We start from the raw sequence: 20473 nt of genomic DNA, 5'->3' as shown, positions 1-20473 counted from the left end.
GGAAGTCTTCAACGGGCTAGGCGGAGCTCATGCCAGCCTGGGGCCTATCTGCTCTCTTTCCACGGCTCCAGCCGGGCCAAGGTTGCTGGGGGCCAGGGCAGGGGCTGCCGTGTTCCCATCTCGGCAAGATTGGGGAGATCCCCCTCGGAAGCTTATGAGAGTTGAGGGAGCCACTGGGGCGTCCCTAAGGAGAACTGTTAGGAGCCTGACTGCTTCGCTTGTTACTGTCGGGCAAAGGCACCCTCATATTCTTGGGAGGTGAGTGCGATGGCAGCCCACGCCTGCCCGCCTGGAAGCCTGGCCAAGCAGTGGAAGAGAAGCCCGCAGGTGGCTCGGCCGAAACCTTGGCTGTCAGCAACCGCCCTTCTGCCTCCTCCAGTCCTGGCTCCCTGGTGGTGCTGGCTGATGGCCATAGTCACCCAGCTGACCAAAGGCCACCACCCTCGCTCAGGTGAGCAAGGCCTAAACTGGGTTCCCGAAGCACCTGTGGGTGGGGGCAACCCACGAGGGTATGGGGTGAGAGACCAGCCCTTGCGCGATTTCTCTCCTCTAAGCCCTGGCCTGTTTCCAACATTGCGGTTACATTGCCCCGAATTCCCCTCCTGGATATCACGGAAGTCAAAGGAAGCGGCCAGGCAAGACAGCTGCTTATCCATCATGCTAGGACCGTGTGTCAGTTGCTTTCCAAGCCTGTGAGAGGCGAGGATCTTGGTGCTCTCCGAGCTTGGTGGTTTTCTGGCAGAGATGTTTCATTGCCAAACTAGGTGACGTCATTAGGCACTGATGTTGTTACCTAGTTTGATAATGAACATCTGCACGAAAAACGCCAAGCTCAGAGAGCACCAAAACCCCCACAGTTCAACTCTGAGCTACAAATATTCCCTTCCGTCTGTCTGTATTTATTGATTGAATTTACATTGCCGCCTATTCGCCCACAGTGACTCAAGGCAGCTTACAAAATATAAGTATTTATGGTATTGTAGGAGGGCTGCAGGGCCGCAGGAAAGACTGTGTCCCCCACCCACCCACCCACCCACCCACCCAACCTCCTGTCTCTTTTGCACCAAACAGAAGAGAATAAATCTGGGCATTGTGAGGAAACTTACATGCACATCCCCCCAACAACTCTGCTGCCAATCAGGGCAGGCAGAGCTACAGTGAGAGAGAAGCAGGGAAGCCAAACCCCGTTTCCACCAGGTTGGGCAATTAGCAAGGGAAAGCCTGCTAGGATAAGGAGGGGGCAAAGGATGTGTGGAAACAGCCAAGCCCCCTCCCCTTCTATCCAAAACGCTGGTCCGGCTGTCCTGAAGCAGTTAAACATGCCTTGTAAGGAGCGGGATTGTCTCCTAGCCTGAACCGAAGAGGGAAATGGCTCTCAGCCCTCGGGACAGGGCCTGCGGGCGCTAGTCCCCCCTCCCCTCCTGCCCCTTGCAAGTGTGAGCAAGGACAAGAGTGGCTTCTCCCTCCAGACTTCCTTTTTGCAAAGGATTTTTAAAAATCAAGATAAACTTTTTATTTTTCTATACTAGTGTCCAAAATACATAGCAAAGCTTTATTTTATTTATCACCTTTAAGTACCACCTGTCTCATTCAAATGAGTATATGCGCTCCTGTATACTTTCAACCCATAGACAGGCTGGGTCACCTTCTCATCGGAATCGGACCACAATTGTTATGAGCTTCCTTTGAGAAATGAACAGTTGCTTCTCATCAAGTAGTTTCTCTCGGAATTTTTATTAGTGAAAACAGATGTTCCTCCCTTTGCCCTATTTATCATAACGGATAGTTCTTTCTTTTACGTTTTAGGACGTAATTTCTACAGATAAGGGGATGGACAAAGGGCACTTGGCATTTTTTCAGAAGCTAATAATTAATCCAGGATGATTTCCTTTCAAGCTCCCTCTCTTCTACACTACATTTGCTACTCTTGAGCAGAAGGGCACAGAGAGCAAGGAGGCACCGACGAGCAACAGCAGGAGAGCCAGCATGGTATCCGTGGGACTCCAGCTGGTTGGCTACATTTTGGGGCTGCTGGGCTTGCTGGGCACCCTGATAGCCACCCTGCTGCCCAACTGGCGGATCAGCTCCTACATCGGCTCCAGCATCGTCACAGCGGTTGGCTTCTCAAAAGGACTCTGGATGGAGTGTGCAATCTACAGCACAGGCATCACGCAATGTGACATCTACAACTCTCTGCTCAGCCTGCCTACGGACCTCCAGGTGGCCCAAGCCTTGATGGCCACCTCCATTGCTGTAGGTTCGCTGGCTGCCATTGTCTCTGTGGCAGGGATGAGATGCACCATCTTCTCTCAGAGCTCCCCAGCAAAGGACAAAGTGGCGGTTCTGGGAGGAGTCACTTTTGTCCTGGGGGCATTGCTCAGTTTCATCCCTGTTGTGTGGAATATGCATGTGATCCTCGGCGACTTCTACAACCCCCTTGTGCCCGACAGCATGAAGTATGAGATTGGGGAAGCCCTGTACTTGGGCATCCTGTCTTCCTTGATCTCCTTCACTGGCGGTGCCATCCTCTGTGCCTCCTGCCCACCGCGGGACTCTCAAGCAACCTGCTACCGTCCTCCTCATTCTCAGACCATGGCAGACAGGAGCTCCCGGCCATCTCCAAAGGCCAGTGCCTACAGCCAGACTGGTTATGTGTAGCAGCGGCTGCCCCCCCCCATGAAAACGCTTGCTGGATGCACTGAATAGGTAAGCAGAGAGACAGATTTAGTCCTCCCACAACCCTCCTTTCATCCTCAGCACTCCTACTGTCTCTTCCCGGTGCAGCTTGGCGCTGCCAGAGGTGTCCTGTTGCATGTCAACTGTCTGGTGGCTGCAGTTTCTTCAAGGCCCGTGGGGCTGTTTCCTCCGAAGGTCTCCCTGCTACCAAGCAAAGTGCCTGATGACTGCACAGCACAGGAGCAACCCATTTGGAGGAGTCACAGGTGCCCATCAAGCCTCTACTGTGCGCCTCTCAAATCCTGTCTTCATCCCACCTCCCATTCCATAGGATTCAGCCCCAGGGTGGGAAGTGGGACTTCAGGATTTGAGGGGTGGGGGAGGGCATAGCTCAGTGCTGTGGGGGAAAACACTCACCGTTTCTGGGAGAAACCCGAAAGTCCTTGGTAAGGGAATAAAAAGACACCCCCCCCAAACTGTTGGAGCCCAGAACAAGGGGATTGATGGCAGAACCGACCAAGGATACCTGGGGCAACCTCTTCCAAGAGATGATAAGACCCCTGTCCCTTGCCCTCTCTTCAGCCAGGGAGATTTCCAAAAGGATGACAAGGTGCTTGCAGCTGCTGTTCTTTGGGTCTCAACAGCCTGTATTTAGCCTCTGGTTTTGAAGAGGCCGAAATGTACCCGCTCTGTGGGTGGGTACACGCTGGTCTTGGCAGATGAAAGAACTCCATGGACAGGCCTGCTACACCTGCTCAGGGATCAAAGGGCCGCTCCCTCCGCCCACCCCCCAGTGCTCCGAGCTTGAGGCGCCTTTGGGCTCAGAGGGGCTCAGTGGTTTCCCTGGCCAATACAGAATTCCTGCTCAAGGAGGGATTGGACCCGAAGACGCCGAAGGCCCCTTCCAAGCCTGGGACTCCACATGCTACTCTAAAGGCCAAGGACAGGGGCGGGACTGAGGGGCTTCACTGTCTCTGGGAAAGAAGAACTGCCAACCTCTAGACCGATTCCTTCCGGCCTAGGAGCCAAGGAAATAAGAGGACTGGGATGACCCCCAAGTACTTCGGGCCCATCCCAAAGAACTGAGGCCAGCAAAGCATGCCCGGGACGGATCACTTGTTCTTCCTCCTGCTCCAGAGAAATCTATTGGCACCGGCCTGTTTGCCTGTTGGTCTATTTAGCAATGTCCTACAATAGGGATTTAAAAAAAAAAACATGTGTTCCCAGAAGATGAGCTCATGCTTTGGGAAGAAGAAGAAAAAAAAAAGGGGCGGGGGGGCGGGAGGGCAGGCAGCCTGAGAGTTGGAAAATGGGTACAAGGGAAGATGGGGACCTGATGCATGGTTCTCCCCACATATGGGGTCAGACAGGTAACTAGAGGGAGACATGTAGAAGCTGAAAAGCCCTAAACTGGCCGTTCCCGAACTAGTTGGGAGTTCCTGCTCCAGCAAAGGCTTGGCTTAAAGAAAACATGTGCAGCCAAGTGGGATTCCCAGAACCAGCAGGCGGTGAGCCTCCAGAGAGTTGCTGGGGACATGACAGTGGCCACACAAACAGAAACAGTGGGGAAAGATCTAAGAGTCCACTCAGGACCAAGATAATCCCTTCATGACTGAAGACAGGAAGGGTTGGTTAAAGAGCCCAGGAGATGGACAAGCAGTAACTGAGCTCATGCAATGGATTCATCCTGGCATGGTCCTCTCTCTTGCAGGGCCACTTCAAAGCAGATCATGGACAGCAGAGGGCTGGGAACTCTACCGGCCTTTTCTAGCTTCAGCAACCTAGGAATTCATTGGCCCAGTTTAAACATGCTGATTTGAAGGTGCAAGACTGGGCCATTCCCAGGTTGGAGGACCAGGATGCGGCCATTCCTCCTTGCAGGGCTTCAAAATTGGATGTGGCCGACACAGAGAAGCATTGGGGTGTCCCAAAAGAGTGAGATGCCAGGATGGAATTCCAGAACTGGGAGACATTCTATACAAAGGAAAGTCTTTTTCCATGAATTGAGGGGGTGGTAGGTGTATAGCTTTGTGTAACAGTTATAAGCCATGACAATGGTAGCTTCCTGTTACAAAAAATTCAGCAGTGTTATTTGTATTTTCTCCCAGTCATGCCAGTGATGGAGGAAGGGTCAGCATCCTTGGGCAAAGGAGCAAGCTAAGCTGTGGGTGATGCCTTCTTCCTTGCAGGAAGAGTCAAGAGGCAGGCTGTGGGTGGAAGCTGTTTCTCCTGCCTTCTTCGGGCCCACCGGGGAGAGTGTGGGGCCACAGCTGAGCTCCTTTCAGAACAGCTAGCTGCCCATGAATTTACGCTTCCACAGCTTATGCAGGCAAAGCTTGGAGGAGTGTTTAGGAAAAAATCCTTTTGATTAATGCATCGCTGCGTTACCGCTATTAACCTTTGCAAACCAATAAAGCTATTTTCCTGATAATAGGTGACGAAAGCATTCTTGCCATTCTCCCCTTCCCCACCCCCCACCCCCACCCCTGCAGGGGGAAATGGTTCCTAAGGTGAAGGAATTGAAAAGGGATTTGTTCTCTCTCTATAGACTTGAGTGCTCCTTGAAACAATCCACCATGTGACCCCCTTAAGGAGGGGAGAATGCAGTCTGGGCGACTGCACGCCCAGCGGATTCTGCAAGAGCTAGGACAGGTCAGGGTAGCCTTCCGACACCTGGCTCTCCTTTAATAACTTTCTTGCTGAGCCTATAATTTTTTCCCTAGCGCTGCCCCCTTGGAATGAGGGAAGCCCAAGCAGCCATAGGTATCTGGAACAAAACCCGACAACCGGCTGCACTCTTTTACTAATCAGGGTGGGGCCACGAGATTTCCATGACCCAGAGAAAAAAAGGAACCAGGAGAGGTAATTCTGGAGCAGAAAGACCCAGGGGGTGGATGTGGGAGACCCCTCCTAAGAACGCGCTTCTGCGGAGAGGAGCTGTTGGGACAAGACCATCTCAGAGGCAACAGAGAAGGAGCAGCATTTGTCAAGCAAGGCTTAACTCACCAGTTGCTCTTACTTTCCCCCTTTAGCCAAGAGAGAATTCATTACAAGGATGAAGCCTCCCCAGCCAGTTCTGGGCTCCCGCAGATCAGACTCCCTCCCTTTGTCACAGAGGAAAAGGAAGGGTGGAAGCACCCGTCATGTAGTCACGTCCCCTGCTACGCTCCCCCCACCACAACCTTTGCCCCAGGTAATGGAGGAGGGAAAATCAAGGGCAGCTATGAGCAGTTCAGGGTTCTTCCCCCAAGAATAGACTCTGGTATGGGGCAGTGAAAAGGGCCCCAAAGAGCCAAACACAAGGACATTTTTTTTTTCCTGAATGCCATCACTCTGCTAAACTAATTTCCACAACACTGTCAAATTAATGACTTAGATTGTATTAGATAGAATAGAATAGAATAGAATAGAATAGAATAGAATAGAATAGAATAGAATAATGAATGGAATGGAAATTAGAATAGAATAGAACAGAACAGAACAGAATAGAATAATGAATGGAATGGGAATAGAATAGAATAGAATAGAATAGAATAGAATAGAATAGAATAGAATAGAATAGAATAGAATAGAATGGAATGGAATGGAAATAGAATAGAATAGAATAGAATAGAATAGAATAGAATAGAATAGAATAGAATAGAATAATGAATGGAATGGAAATTAGAATAGAATAGAATAGAATAGAATAGAACAGAATAGAATAATGAATGGAATGGGAATAGAATAGAATAGAATAGAATAGTGAATGGAATGGAATGGAATGGAATAGAATAGAATAGAATAGAATAGAATAGAATAGAATAGAATAGAATAGAATAATGAATGGAATGGGAATAGAATAAATAGAATAGAATAGAATGGAATGGGAATAGAATAGAATAGAATAGAATAGAATAGAATAGAATAGAATAGAATAGTGAATGGAATGGAATGGGAATAGAATTCTTTTATTGGCCAAGTGTGATTGGACACACAAGGAATTTGTCGGTTCAAATGCTGTAAGTGTACTTAAAACAAAAGATACATTCGTCAAGAATCATAAGGTACAACACTTAATAGTCATAGGGTACAATAAGCAATGAAATCATACTAGGAAACAGCGAATATAATGATACAAGGGACAAAGTTACAGGGATACAGTCACAAGTGGGTGGGGATGGGTGATAAGGAGTGATGGGAAGATTAACAGTAATAGTAGTGCAGACTTAGTTAATATTTGGACAGTGTTGAGGGAAGGCAGATTGGTAATTGTTTCTTCTGCAGTCCTAATTACTCTCTAAAGTCTTTGCTTGTCCTGTTGGGTTGCAGAACCAAACCAGACAGTTATAGAGGTGCAGATGACAGGCTCAATAATTCCTCTGTAGAACTGGATCAGCAGCTCCTTGGGCAGTTTGAGCTTTCTGAGTTGGCACAGAAACAACATTCTTTGTTGTGCTTTTTTGATGACGTTTTTGATGTTAGGTGTCCATTTTAGGATTTAATATTCTTTTCATCCTTACTAGTCCCTATCTCTTCCCACTTACGGCTATATTCATGTTGCTTATATCTTTACAACTTATATCGTTTTTATTGTTTCCTAGTATGATTTGATTGCTTATTAGTATCCTATGACTATCACTAAGTGTTGTATCTTATGATTCTTGACGAATATTCTTTATTTTGTTTATGTACACTGAGAGCATTTGCACCAAGACAAATTCCTTGCGTGTCCAATCATACTTGGCCAATAAGGAATGCTATTCTATTCTAAAACAGACCAGCAGGCCAGCCTCCTTCGTTCAGCCCTGCTCTGAGAGTGGAAGAAGAGACAATGGGCTTCCCTGTCAGCTCTACCCCGACCCCCCATGGGCCTCCTTGACTCTGGCAGGCGGGATGCTCCTCTCCTCCTGCTCCTTACTTCAGAGAGGTGTGAAGCAGAGCTCCAACCCCCAACTGGAGGCTCTCTTTCTCGGAGGGCCTTGGGCTGCCACTCTTCTCCCCCCAGGGTCATTCTTGATGCACACTGGGGGTAAAGGACCCATCTTGCATGCCAAAGACCCGGCTCTTTCTGAAACAAAGCAAGCATCTCCCACTCCCAGTTAGCCAGAACTACTTTAAGTATCCATCTGATGGCTCTTTAGCAATTCAAAAGAGGCCAAGGAAGGGGGCTTATTCCAGCCCCATAAGAGGAAGACCACTAAACCAGCCCACTGTCCCTTAGCAACACTCGCTTATCCTTTGACTGAACACGGTGCCCCAGAATGCTCTGGCAGGACCCAAACAACACAGCCAGAGGAATCCTGAGCATTCACACGTTTTATGCAAACTGAGCGAGAAAGGATCAACAGAGTGTCTCATCCAATAAAATGACTCGCTTTTATTCCCTGCTCCCCACGTGCAGTTGGCTCCCTTCCTCTGTGTGTGGAGGCAAAGGGGAGCACGGGAGCCCCAGCGGCAATAGGTCCTGCCAGTCCTCTTCCAGCCTTCTCCATCTGCAGGCAAAGCCATCAAGCTAACCCAACAGTCTAGGATTTGTCTGACTGGCCATCATTCTCCTGGAGTGCAGAGCTGATTCTAGAGCCCAGGACGGAAGGCAGATTCCCACTCCGCCCAAACTCAAGGATGAGTGGCTTCCCCAGCAGGAGAAACCCGTTGAGCAGCTCCAAAGCTTCCTGAGCCTGGGACACGGCTGGCCAGAGAAGAAGGCTTAGTGGAGGAGGGGGGAAGAGACCGGCCCTCCCCCAGAGGCCAGGTACTTACTGGGAAAGGTGAGGAAGGCCTGGCCTCTCATGCGGCCGCTCAGCAGGCGCAAACGAAGAGGGGGCGCATCCTTCTCTTGGAAGCGGGAGAACAAGGGCAGCAGGTCCTTCACTGTAGCGTTGCGACTCAGATTCTTCATGTACAGCACCTAACACCCCCCGAAATGGATCAGCCTAGGTGCCTGCCGCAGCCCCCGGCACCTCCCCAGTACAGGAGCTGCTTGCACTACCGGCCTGCTAAGAGGGGAGAGGACAAGAGGCCCCTCCTTTCTCTGCCAAGACTACCCAGGCCGAGGGCCGCTATATTCTTCTCCCCTGCAGGCTCCCCAGGCTCTGTTAGGAATCCCCCTTTTGAACAAGGGGCCGTTTCAGGCAGGTTTTGCCTGGTTCTGTGCTTTACAGACAGACAAACCCTCTCCCTCTGTGGGGAAGCTGCTCAATGGCCCGGGCACCAAGCCGAGCACCTCTTGACACAAGAAGCTGAGCAACTGGACTCTCCCAGAGAAGAGCAAAGCATTCCTGAGCGCAGCCCAGCCTGCCTGGCGAGTACCTTGCTTGGCTCCCCTGGGCTATAGGAGGAAAATCTGGGGATCCGGCGGATTTCTTCCCTGGAAAGGCGGCTCCGGAGAATCTCCTCTTCTGGCACACACGCTACAGGCTCCGTCACCATCACAGGCTCCACAGCTGGTGCAGCTGCTGCTCCAAGGCTGCTGAAGGGGGCAGAGCAAGATGAACCAGGTGCCTTCTGGGAAGACTTTAGTGGTTCCAGTGGCCTCTGGCTTGGCAAGGGTTCGCTCAGGAGCTGCTGATAAACCGCGTCCAGCTGAGACGTTGGGCCCATCTCAGAAGCCACCTTTGGCTGAGCTTCATCTGGAGCACAAGAGGCAAAGGCAACAACGCCTGACCTGTCAGCCTGGGAACACAGGAACCAGCCCCCCACCTGGCACAGCCCGGGCAGGTGTACCTGGGCGATACAACATCCGCAGAAAGGGATGGCGGTCTGCTCCCTGGAAAAGGGCGTTCTCAATCTCCATCTCACGCCTGCTGAGTGACTTGCTGCCCGCAAAGTGCTGCGGCAGGGAGAGGATGCGCTGGCGCTCCGCAATCTTTTCCTGGATGGCTCGGATCCTGTCCCGAGTGGCCTCCGGCGCTGCCCCAAGCCCAGGGCCCTTAGGCAAAGAGCGGGGTGAGGTGGCGGGGAGTCGGAAGGCCGCCTTCCCCTCGGCGAGGCAGCCACGCAGACGGACCGGCAGGGCAGCCCTGAAGGCGGGGCCGCCACGGCACCCGGGCCGCCTCCCCCGCAGCCCCCAGCCGGCTACCTTCTGGGCCCGCTGCCTCCACAGGCGGATCTCGGCGTCGGAGAGGCCCAGCTCCTGCAGGGAGGCCGCTTCCCCGCTGCTCTCCTGCAGGGCCCGGAACTCCGGCAGAGTGCGGGCGCCCGCGGCTTCCTCCCCGAAGGGCCGGTACACGGCCGCCGGCGCGAAGCGGTGCCGCTTGGCCACACACCTGCGCGAGAACGCCCGTTACCTCCCGCGGCCTGGTCCGCGGCGCCAAGGTCCTCCAGTCGGGCCCCCGGCGCTCTCGGCTGTGGGGGGGTCCCTGGCGAGCCCCTCCCGCCGCCACTCACTGCTCGAGCGACGCCGCCGTGTCCAGCTGGTGGCGCAGCAGCCGCTTCAGCTGCCTCTCGCCCTCCGTCTCCAGCTCCTCCGCCGCTGCCGCCGCCTCCCCGCCGCCGCACCTGCGGAAGAGACGAGGCGAGGCACCGGCAGCTCCCGGCGCCCCGTCCCCCCTGCCCCGGGCTCCGCCCCCCCCGTCCCCCTGCGCCCCGCTCACCTCCTCATCGCCGCGGCCTGGGGCTTCCGGGGTGCCGCGCGGGCTGCCGGGAGGGTCCCATTGGCCGGCGCCCCCCTCCCCGGGGCCCGCCCCCCTTCCGCGTCCTACGAGGCCCCCTGGCGGTTGGCCGGCGATGGCTCAGCAACAGAGACGCGTTTGGAAAGACTCTCTTTATTGAGGGGTACAAAAACAAACGGGGGGGGAAGGGAGGCAGGGGCGCGCGCTCAGTCGAAGGTGATGCGGAAGCTGCGCTCCTGCTCCTTGCGGCGGCTCTCGCAGACCTTGCTCATCTCCTCCACTTTCCTCTGCAGCAGAGCTGTGGACAGATGGAGAATGAGAGCGGGAGGGGGCTTCCACTCCCACTAGGGCAGTAAGATGGGCACCCCAAGAGGGAAAAGGGGAAGTCCAGAAAGGCGCAGCTGCCAGATCTGACTGGGGGGAGGGGGGAGAGGGTAATCCTGTACTGAAACACCTCCCGGACCATGACACTACGCCTAGCTGTAAAAGGGGGACTGCCCCAGATTTCAGAATTAAATACCGGAGTTCTGATCAATCCACTGCAAAGAATCCATGTGTGCATTCAGAATTTTGCAGATCTGCTGAAGCTGTGAGGGGGGAGAGAGGGGAGAAAACCCACATTCTGGTGAGGAAATGGCTCCCATGCCTCCATGCCAACCAAAGACAGGAGCTTCTTCCTTCCCACTTACATATTTCTCAGCAAGGGGAAGCTGAAGTATTAGCTCCATCAGACCTCATGATTCAAAGCACAAAAATGAAGCCGCCCGCCCCCCCCCCCCCAAAAAAAAGGGTACTCACAGGGTCACTATTGTCAGCAGGGCCCCCAGAGGTGTTCAGGTGTTCAATAATATCTTTCAGATCTTGGGCCATGCGCTTCAGCTGAGCATCGATGTTCTCTGCCAGTTTGTATCTGCAGCACAAGAGCAAACTTGCAGCACAAGCTTGTATCTGCAGCACCAGAGCGAAGGACACACAGAGGCAAAGAGCTTTACAGCGGTGCCTCTGCCTCCTACAGAATAGGCAACAGGGTGAGGAGCATCAGAAGAAACCCAGCTGGAGGGACCGTAACACTCAACCCTGAGGAAAAGGACCTTTGGCTATAGGATGTCAGCAGATGGGCACACAAACGCCCCTTTGCTGAAGCCTCTAACATTCCCCTACTAAGATTGTCAGCCATGCAGGTACAAAGACAGCCAGGGAAATGACTAAAGCCTAGGAAACAGGCCCCTTGTCAGTAAACACAAGTGCTGATTTACCATCAGCTTATCAGGTGCTTAGGAGCCAAAGACTTGGCAGCACAAGGAAACAACAGTCAACTGCCAGCCATCAACATGCCAAATCAGCCAAAACAGGAAGGTGCCACATAAATACAAATAGCCCAAAGCATGTATTCCAGTGGAGAGAAGCTCCCCGAGGATGGGATCCAGCAGTTTGAAAGTGACTGACCCACACTGGATTCCCACTACCGTTCAAAGAAGACCAAGGGACAGTAGGAGGCCAGCCAACTGATCCCTCCAGGAGAAGCGAGACAGCCTGCCTTCAGGGATGCTCACGTCTTTTCCCGCTCCTCATCTGCATGTTGCAAATAGATTGTTCCACTCTGCTCCTTCACAGATTCCTCCAATGGTATCAACAAGTCTTCTAGCTCCTTTTGCTGAGACAAAATGAAGTCCAGCTCTTGGTCCAGCCTATAAGGGAAGGGAGGAAGGGAAGGAACACAGCATGCTAAAGTGCCTTTGAACCGACCGGTGCTGCATAGGCTGACAAGGAGAGGTTCACAAAGTCTTGCTCGGCCTCTTGAAGATGGTATCCCCTTTCTCCCAAAGCAGCCAGTAGGGAGAGCCCTCCCCTTTGCTCCAAGGCCACTTCTAGTCTTTTAAGGCCCAATCCCTTACCTCTTTTGATCCAGTTTCACTTTCTCTACTTCTCTGTGTAAGGTTGTGATCTGTGTCGGAGGGAGGGAGAGATGCAGTTCTTTCTTTCCATGACAGAATCTGCCTTGCCAAACACCAGAGCTAGGCAGCCCCCTCCTACCTTTTCTCCATTTTCAATCAAGGTCCTGTCCCAAGCGTTGACCTGGGTAGCCTGCTGAAGGAAGTGCTTCTCCTGGTCCTCCAGTTCCAGGCTCCATTTGTTAATCAGGCTCTCCAGCTGGGCATAAGTCATCACGGGGGGAGTCCTGGACAGAAGATGGAAAATCCCAGCCTGCTATCAGTCTCTTTGCAGGGGAGGGGTGCTCCTTGCCAGGCATCTCCACGGAGCACTTGCAAAACCCATTGCAACTGAAGCTCTTTCCACGCAACTCACATGCCAGTTGTGGTGGTTGCAGTGGAGGTGGAAGCAGCCACGCTTGTTGTGGCAAGGGGCTTCAGGTTCAAGAGGAATCCTGCAGCAGGTATGGAAGCAGCCCCTGGAAAGAAAGTCACCTGGCATCAGCTGTGACCAACAGCAGGGTGTGCCCCTGGAGAAGAAAAACTTTTGATTCCCACCACCGAGCCTAAAAGCCACTGTGGCCCCAGAGGTGTTTCCCATTCTTGACCCCGCTTCACCCAGGCCTCTAGCTCTGCATGTCCCCTGGGCAGCAGAGCAGGGAAGGCTCTGCTCTGGCGCCCCTGGATTCAGCTGAGCCCGGTTTTGCCCTGCAGCAGCAGCAGCAGCAGCAGCAGCAGCAGCAGCCCCTTGTCTCCTACTGGTGTTTCACCCTGATCCTGGTTTCCTTTTGTAAACTGACGATGGCTTGCCTTAGAAAAGGAAGTTTTAGGCATATACACACCATGCCCCAAACAAGCCAGGTGGTCAAGCCTGCCAGAAAGACCCCTTTAAAGAGCCTCAGTGCCCAAAGGACACTTCTTTCCTTCATCCTATTTCTATAACCGGTGCTCACCAGCTGTGGGGAGGGTGGCAGCAGCTGCTGTGGTCACTCCAGGCATTTTTGAGCCAAATCCCAAGGTCCCAGTGGGAGCTGCCCCTGTCGAGGAGGTACCCACTGCAGAAGAAAGTGACAAATGTTGCTAAGCAAACAAGGATTTTTTTTTAAAAAAAGCTGAATCATATATTGAAAAATGCTACGATCGTTTCTGTCAGACAAAAACAGGCAAAGCGCACAAATTTCTGGCCTGAAGGGAGATCAAGTTCCCAAACCTCTAACTACCCTCTGCTCTCTCCGTTGAGCAAAGGCTGTAAGGCAAAGACAGGCTCCGGCTGGCCCTGCCTCCCCAGCCAAGTCACCTGAAAGGCTAGTGGTGGTACAGGCAGCTGGAGCTGAAGAGCCTGCTACAGATGCAAACAGCGTGGGCCCTGATAGGCCGAGGAGGGAAGAGGAAGTTGTAGTAGCAAGGGCCACCGATGTGACCGTGGTACCTGCGGAAGAGGACAAGGAGCTGGGTGAGAACAATGAGCAGCTTCTAGAAATGCACAATTTTCTGTGCCTCTTAAGGCCAAATATCATTTCATTCATTCTATCTATCTAGAGACAATGCCTAAAGTGAGTGCAATCCTATCGATAAACCACACACAGCAGACATTCTTGTAGCATCTCCTTTCAACTGTTACAAGGGAATTTAGCACTGCTGCTGAACTACTTTGGTGCCATAATGAAAGATTTCAAATATGGGAATCTTTGATATGGGACGGACCGACGGACGGACAGGGACACACACACACACACACACACACACACACACACACACACACAGAAAAGGCCTATAAAAGAATTGTTGCAATTGAGAAATGAGAATTGCTGGAAAAATACATGAAAGAAAAATATATTTTTCAGAACACATATTTGCCAAATAAATCATTCCAGGAAAAGATCACCATTCTGTGCTCCACTGGACAGACCACACCGGGAATAGTTCTGTCAATCCTGGTCACCAAAATACAAACAGCATGCTGAGGAACCAGAAAGAGCACAGGGAAAAGCAACAATGATGGTAAAAGACTTGGAAGCTAAACCTTAAATACAGCAATTGAAAGAAGTACATTTAACCCAAAGAAGAGAAAGCCAAGAAAAAATATAGTGGCAGCCTTCCAATACTTGAAAATCTGCCCAGGGCAAATGTTTATTCTCCATAGCAGCTGAAGGGGAAGTTTAAAGAAAAGACTGAAAACACCCTTTGGGCCCTGGGCAGGAGGTGGAGCTCTGAAGCAGAAAGAACAAAAACAGGCAAGATTGTAGAAAGAGCGGTCAGCATGCAGACTATGATGCTGAAAGGGATTAAGCACCAGGAAATAGTATCTAACCAGGATATTTTTAAAAAACAGCAGGCAAGTCTGCACGGTGGGCAGGCTCCAGCAAGCTCTTCAGTTCCCGGGCACAAAACATACCTCCAGGTTTAGCCCCAAAGGACAAGGGTGTGGTGGTGGAAGTGACCGCTGCTGGAGCCAACACTCCAAAGCCAGAACCTGCAAGGAGAAGAGAAGCCCATCAGCTTCCTGCCTGTTTCCAGAAGGAGGGCCTCCCTGCAGCGCCCTCAGGCAAAGGGGCCCCTTCCAATCCCTCTCCGTGGCCTCGCACACGCAGCAAGGCACTCTGGTCTTACACAACCCGAGTCGGGAGGGCCGCTAAAGGCTCGGGCTGCCCTGCCCTCTCACCGGTGGACGCTGTCCCGAGGCTGAAGGCCGGGGCTGCCTGCGATGCGGCTGTTGTGCTCACAGCGGCGTTGGCGGAGACCGGAGCAATTCCGAAGGTCGAGCCGGGAGGCGCTGTTTGCGGCGGGACGCTCCCCAGCGAGCCGAGGCTGAAATTCGGAGCTCCTGTCTGGGCCACCCCGCCAAAGCTGAAGCCTCCCACGACGGCGGGGGCAGCCGGAGCCGGCTGTGGCGTCGTCGTGGCCGCCGAGCCAAACACGAACCCCGCGGGTGGAGTAGTAGTCGTCGTCGTCGCCGCCGCCGCCGCCACCTGGGTGCCCGACACGCTAGTGCCGCTCGCGCCGGAGCCGCCCAGTCCGCCGCTACTGCCCAGCCCGAAGCCGCTGGTCGCGGGGGAGGCCGTCGTAGCGCCCGAGCCCCCCAAGCTCAGCTTGGCCGCGTTGCCCCTGAAGAGGAGAACGAGGGGAGGCGGTGGGGCGGCTTCCCCGGCGGAGGCGGCCCCTTGCTCGGCTCCGCCATCCCGCTCCCGCCAGCGATCGGACGGAGCCCCTCTCACCCCAGCGTGAAAACGCCCCCCGCAGGAGTAGCCGCCGCGGATGAGGCCGGGGGCATCCCGAAGCTGAATGCGGAGGCCTGCGCGGAGGCGGAGGGCGTCGCGAAGGAGAAGAGCCCGGCGGCGGGCGGGGCGCTCCCGGCGTTCGGGGCGGGAGAGCCGAAGCCGAAGGACCCGCTTGTGCCCCCGCCCGCGCCCGCCGAGATGGCCGAGGAGAAGGAGAAGCCCGCGGGGGCTGCGCTGCTGCTGCTGCTGCTGGTGCCGACCGCCGTTTTGGGCGTCCCGAAACTGAAGCCGCCGCCGCCGCTGCCCGCGCCGAAGCCGAACTGACTCATGGCGCGTCTGGGCCCGACCAGCCTCGCCGCTGCCGCTGCCTCTGCCGCCGCGCGCCCCGGTGACGATGCCGCCGCGCGCCGGAAGCAGCGGCCCGGAAGCTGCGCCGTTGCCGGGCAACGCGGGACGCGCCGGCACAGAGCGACCATGGCGACGCGAGCTCCCCTCCCGGCGGACTCGCTGCTGGCGCTGGCCGAGCTGCTCTCCTCCGACCCGGGGGACGAGGACGGCGCGGACGCGGTGAGGCCCGGGCCGGGCGCCGTGGCGGGCAGTGGGGTGTCCCGGGCTGTCTGCCTGAACCCGCCGCTTTCTTTCCGCAGGCGCAGGGCCCCGCGGGCGGCCGCTCGGGTCCGGGGAATATCGGGCCCCGGAAGGCCAGCGACGCCTCGGGTGAGTTGGCGAAGGGGGTGGGGGGGTGGGGGCGGTGGCTCGCCTGTGCTTAGCCTGCCCGTCGGCTGCCGGAGGCCGCGGAAGCGCCGCTCAGAGCCCCGTCTCTTCCCGCAGCCGCCCCGCTGCCGCCCGAGGACGGCAAGGCCATCTGGAGTGCCGGGGAGGTGCCCGAAGGGAGCGCGGGCGACGCCTCGTGGGACCCCCGGGAGCAGCCGGAGTACGTCCCCGCGCCGCAGGCAGAGAAGCGGCGGGCTTTCGAAGTGCAGCGATCCCGCAGACTGGCCGGGGCTCCCCCGCATCCCTTCCGTCTGCAGCTCTCCTGAATGAACCCGGGGAAGGGGAGCCAGCGGGCCCGAGCCCGCTCGATCCAAACCGGGGCTGGAGGGGCGGGGCGGCCCCAACTAGGACAGAATCTCCCATTGATTCGCTGCTCCACCAGCTTTGCCTCTTGATTTGTGGGTTGCTGTAATAGGGAGGATAAGCAGGAAATTCCTCTGGGTGAGGAAGAAACACAGAGGCTCTAGGCAACCTGAGAAAGGATGTGCTGTGGTGGAGCATCCACCTCAGCTGCAGCTGCCTGACTCCCCGTTCTTTACAGGTACGAGATTGTGTTCAAGCAGCAAGTGAGGGCTGAGGATCTGTTCCTAGGCATGAGCAGAAAGGACCCCTCCACTGCCTGCTGTGAGGACATGCTGGTAAGAAGCAGTGGTTGTTCCTCTTGACAATGTTCCTCTGGGTGGTCTGCCAGCCTTTTCACAGCAAATACTACACAATCTTACTGGAGTTGTGAATTTCAAAAGTTTGGCAGCTGCACTTTGTGCGAATTAACCTAACATTTAACCATCTAATCTAACATTTCATGTATCTGAGGCGACTCTTTTCCTTATCAAACGATGCCCCCAGCTTTGACAGAGGTGGTACAATGATTCCAGAACCTCTCCCTTTGTTCTGTGTTTTAAAATAAAAAAGGAACAGTGTAACATGTCTTGCATGCCTCCCTTCCTGTTGAAAATAAGCTTAGATCCACAAAGGATTCATGTAACATAATTAATCTCTTTTCCTCACTTTGTTTTTCCAATTTCAGATTAAGATTAAACTGCCGGACACAAAAGCTTCAGACATTACCCTTGATATACAAGAAAAGCTCCTTGATTTTCGGAGTCCCCAGAAGTACGCTGAATAATTTATTTTTGTGAGAGTATTCTTATATTGCCTTTAGACAGTAACATTCCAATAATATTCGAGATGTCTTGGCTGTGAGGTTCAGGCTTCAGAGCAAGCAGGGACATATTGCTGCCTTCTTTTAATGCTTTGATAGGTCTGACATACTTCAGGTTTATGGAGCTTTGGCCATAGTAATTTCTTGTTGGGAAAGTCTCTGAGCTCTACGTGCCTCCTCTCTCTGATTCCCCCACCCCACCCCCCTTGCTTCTAGGGTTTACCTTTCAGCTAGTACTGGGGAAGTAGGGGAGTTCATTTGGCATGTAGCAATCCCCACACTCGTCGTTGCTCCCTCAATTTCAGCTTGGAATGGTCTGTTTTCCAGGCGGCTCCTTTTGCATCTACCTCATCCAGTGGACGCCACCAAAGGGAGAGCCCATTTTCTCTCTGAACAGTCCACACTGGAAGTCACTTTGAGGATGAAACGAGAATTGGATTTCATCAACTTTTCATGAAGAGAAAGAGGAATCAGCCCCTCAGAGGCCCAGGGAAGATTTTCTAGTTAGGTAACTGAGAGAAGAAGGAGAAGGAAAACATCTTGCCACCGATTCCAAAGAACTACTGTCCGACTGTGCCTGTACCAGGAGACCTTCAGATCTGACTGTCTGTCTTCCTTCTTGAATTCTGATACTTCTGATATTTTTCTAGGAGGCCTCTGGTGTCTCCATTTTCATTCACTGTTGCTTCCTTGGGAGGGGTCCATTCCTCCAACATCAGGAGATCAGCATGTAGAGAGAACAGATGCAAGGTGGGGTCTTAATGGCCGAGCTGCTGACTGCTCTGATTTCTATGGTGTGGATAGAAAATAAAAGTCCCGTCCTTTCTTCTCTGTGCTCACATCTACCCTTTACAGAAGTCTGCCCTGGCCAGCACAGCAGGGGCTTCCTTTCAGTTGATGCTCACTGGCTTTCTGGGCCATTTACAATAGAACAGAGAGCTAAGCAAGCTGAGGCTTGTTTCAAGAGATGCTGACCTCTCTGTTCCAGCCATGCACCCAGGGTTCAGTGAAGGAATGAACCACTGCATAAAATCAGCATTTAGCACAACAGTGTTTCCATCAGGAGGGCTCGGGTTGCAAGCAAGCCTGCAACTTGAAAAGCAAGCAGGAGAAGGAGCTCCTGCTGATGTGGGAGAAGGGGTAGGCAGAGGAGAGCTTGTCCACGGCCACCTCAATAGAGTGGGACAACTTGCAAGACATCTGTCACCTCCCAGTAACAATAAAGCCCTGCTTCCTATTGGTTCCACTCAAATGATAGTGTTCATGTTTCATCAGAGGAGCCCAAGGAGACAAACTCAGGCCAGGTAAAAACTGATGAAGTCAGTAAAAACAGCAGGGTGAGGTTAAGGCAGCAGGAGGACATTGTTAATGTTGATCAACTTTGAGGCAGGGCAGGGAGGAGATGTGACAAATTGGTACCCTGCCTCTTTTGGAAATGCATATCAAATCCCTGGAGCCACAAGAAACAAAGTTATTCAGCCCAGCCCCCAAAAGTATTGTCAGGGCAATGGAAGCTTGGATTGGGCCTGCTGAATGAGGGGGAGGGAGGGAAGGACTTGCCTTCTGACAACAGCAGGATTAGGGGGAAGTGGCAAAAAGGCAGAAGAAATCCTTACAAAGAAAAATGATCGACTTTTCAAAGTGCCAGTTACTTCCTATGCACACTCCCAAATCCATTCTCCTGTGTGTAACACCCTGGACCAAAAGAAGCTGAGATGGTGACAACAGGGAACCAACTGGTGGAGGACTAATCCTTCTATCTAGATGAGTTTACCCAGGTCCAAGCACTCATTTTTCCAAGGAATAATTTTTCTCACCCCATTTTCTCTTGGGCCACAGGGTGGACTTCCGGTCCTCTAGCATGGCCCAGGCCAGAAAGGCCCCTGGGTGGACTTAAGGGGAAAGCCCGAAGTGCTGCCAGCGCTGCCGTGCTTCACTCTGGCCAGTTTCCAGAGCCGCCTGCTCCCAGGGCAGTGTGGCAGGTGGACCAGGGTGAGCCAGACCTGCTGCCTAGAGAAAAGAATCCCAGCAGAAGGACCCGGAGGCCTGGGTGCTTGGAAGGGTTCATGGGGGTCCCACCCTTAGGAGGTTCAGGACGTGGGTGAACTCCTGATTATTTACTTAGGGGTGATTGTGGACCCCCCTCATTTTGCTATGCTTTGCTTTAATATGTTTTGCTCCTGGGGGTGTTTTGTTTTTGTTTGCATGTTGCTCTTGGTTGACTTTTTTTTTTTACTAGATCGTTTTTTTTAAGCTGTTTAGGAGTCTTAATGATCCAACTCAGTTTTGGAGCCATTCTTCTCAGCCTCAAGGTACTTACAATCAACAAGTAGAACAAACCAGAGAAGGCTTTGCCTCTCCTTGCTTTGGGTGGGTGGGAGGGAGGAAGGCAAGGGGTTCCGCCCAAGGAGCAGGTTTCTGCCTACTCCAGAACCTGGAACCAGGCACCCCTCAGCAGCAACCTCCCCCATACTGGGGACTCTTCCCTGGCCAAGTCCCCCAACCAGCAGGGACTCCTTTGGCATTGCTCTCCCTCCACTGCGGGGCGTGGCCTCTGGTCGTGATACAACAGGCATTGTGCTAACATCTGCATCTCATTTAAACATATTGGGTGGGTGGCCAATTGCCCCTAAGAGGCTTACCCAGAATCAGTGGCCAGTTCTATACTCTAGCCGCCCTCTTCCTTCCCCATTCCCTAACTAGCCCCCCAAGTTGAAACTGACTGGGTTCTTAGAGAAGGACTCCCCCCATGCAGGAGTTGTTTGAAAGATTCGGCTCCCCCCTTCTCCCCTTCCCCCATTTGCTCTGCTTAATTGGCTTGCCTAAGTTACACCAAGAGGAGATCCAGAGTAGCCTCCTGCCCTCCACAGCATCCATGCCAACTGTGAGACCTTCCTGATGAGGGCCTCGGAACAGACCAGAAGGAGAAGGACTGCTTCTCCTCTGGGCTTCTCTCCCCACGAGACTCAGGCTGAGCTGGACTACCAAGTAGAGTAGCCTCCTTAATCGATGGGGGAAGGGAAAATGGAGAACGACTTGACTGGCCTGCCTTCCCAGAAGACGCTGCCTCTCTCTCCCCCTCCCCGCCCCCAGTTGGGCTATTGAAATAAGGCTGGCTTC

General features: G+C 53.5%; 4 protein-coding genes across 5 annotated transcripts; 2 read left to right on the top strand and 2 right to left on the bottom strand.

The window, feature by feature from the left end:
* The first annotated feature begins 194 nt into the window (after positions 1-194).
* Positions 195-5107, top strand: CLDN2 (claudin 2). Its single transcript, XM_026716623.2, has 2 exons — positions 195-451; positions 1807-5107. The coding sequence occupies exon 2, from the start codon at positions 1987-1989 to the stop codon at positions 2656-2658; it is 672 nt and encodes a 223-aa protein (XP_026572408.1). The 5' UTR covers positions 195-451; positions 1807-1986; the 3' UTR covers positions 2659-5107.
* A 2692-nt stretch (positions 5108-7799) lies between these two features.
* Positions 7800-10349, bottom strand: RBM41 (RNA binding motif protein 41). 2 transcript variants are annotated; one of them, XM_087941268.1, is made up of 7 exons: positions 10251-10349; positions 10045-10155; positions 9737-9923; positions 9382-9586; positions 8968-9287; positions 8419-8566; positions 7800-8150 (listed from the first exon to the last, which is right to left on the bottom strand). In XM_087941268.1, exons 1-7 carry the CDS (start codon positions 10256-10258, stop codon positions 7876-7878), a joined length of 1254 nt encoding a protein of 417 aa, XP_087797394.1. In that variant the 5' UTR covers positions 10259-10349; the 3' UTR covers positions 7800-7875. The 2 variants fall into 2 exon arrangements, with proteins under 2 accessions (XP_087797394.1, XP_026572386.1); XM_026716601.2 differs by having other exon boundaries at positions 8016-8347.
* Positions 10350-10405: 56 nt separating this feature from the next.
* NUP62CL (nucleoporin 62 C-terminal like) lies at positions 10406-15826 on the bottom strand. The gene is made up of 12 exons (XM_026716615.2): positions 15415-15826; positions 14862-15304; positions 14595-14672; positions 13497-13628; positions 13153-13254; positions 12576-12678; positions 12303-12447; positions 12164-12213; positions 11822-11956; positions 11067-11178; positions 10789-10855; positions 10406-10566 (listed from the first exon to the last, which is right to left on the bottom strand). Exons 1-12 carry the CDS (start codon positions 15744-15746, stop codon positions 10475-10477), a joined length of 1791 nt encoding a protein of 596 aa, XP_026572400.1. The 5' UTR covers positions 15747-15826; the 3' UTR covers positions 10406-10474.
* On the top strand, positions 15745-18186 carry DNAAF6 (dynein axonemal assembly factor 6). The gene is made up of 6 exons (XM_026716614.2): positions 15745-15984; positions 16065-16134; positions 16249-16351; positions 16733-16829; positions 17219-17304; positions 17681-18186. Exons 1-6 carry the CDS (start codon positions 15745-15747, stop codon positions 17808-17810), a joined length of 726 nt encoding a protein of 241 aa, XP_026572399.2. The 3' UTR covers positions 17811-18186.
* The last annotated feature ends 2287 nt before the right edge of the window (positions 18187-20473 follow it).

This window comes from Pseudonaja textilis, chromosome 12 (assembly GCF_049901715.1).
Source record: "Pseudonaja textilis isolate UNSWEBS1 chromosome 12, rPseTex1.2, whole genome shotgun sequence".
Lineage (NCBI taxonomy): Eukaryota > Metazoa > Chordata > Lepidosauria > Squamata > Elapidae > Pseudonaja > Pseudonaja textilis.
This window is presented reverse-complemented; position numbering and strand designations above follow the sequence as displayed.

Excerpts from the sequence above, each read along its gene's own strand:
- DNAAF6 (XM_026716614.2), top strand. The coding sequence starts at position 15,745 with ATGGCGCGTCTGGGCCCGACCAGCCTCGCCGCTGCCGCTGCCTCTGCC. Across the intron at positions 16,135-16,248 it reads GAAGGCCAGCGACGCCTCGG|CCGCCCCGCTGCCGCCCGAG; the intron begins GTGAGTTGGCGA and ends CTCTTCCCGCAG. Across the intron at positions 16,352-16,732 it reads GACCCCCGGGAGCAGCCGGA|GTACGAGATTGTGTTCAAGC; the intron begins GTACGTCCCCGC and ends CGTTCTTTACAG.
- NUP62CL (XM_026716615.2), bottom strand. The coding sequence starts at position 15,746 with ATGAGTCAGTTCGGCTTCGGCGCGGGCAGCGGCGGCGGCGGCTTCAGT. Across the intron at positions 13,255-13,496 it reads TACCACCACTAGCCTTTCAG|TGGGTACCTCCTCGACAGGG; the intron begins GTGACTTGGCTG and ends TTTCTTCTGCAG. Across the intron at positions 10,567-10,788 it reads GTGGATTGATCAGAACTCCG|CTCTGCTGCAGAGGAAAGTG; the intron begins GTATTTAATTCT and ends ATCTGTCCACAG.
- RBM41 (XM_087941268.1), bottom strand. Across the intron at positions 9,924-10,044 it reads ACGGCGGCGTCGCTCGAGCA|GTGTGTGGCCAAGCGGCACC; the intron begins GTGAGTGGCGGC and ends GTTCTCGCGCAG. Across the intron at positions 8,151-8,418 it reads GGCCTTCCTCACCTTTCCCA|ATGGAGAAGGCTGGAAGAGG; the intron begins GTAAGTACCTGG and ends CTTTGCCTGCAG.
- CLDN2 (XM_026716623.2), top strand. The coding sequence starts at position 1,987 with ATGGTATCCGTGGGACTCCAGCTGGTTGGCTACATTTTGGGGCTGCTG.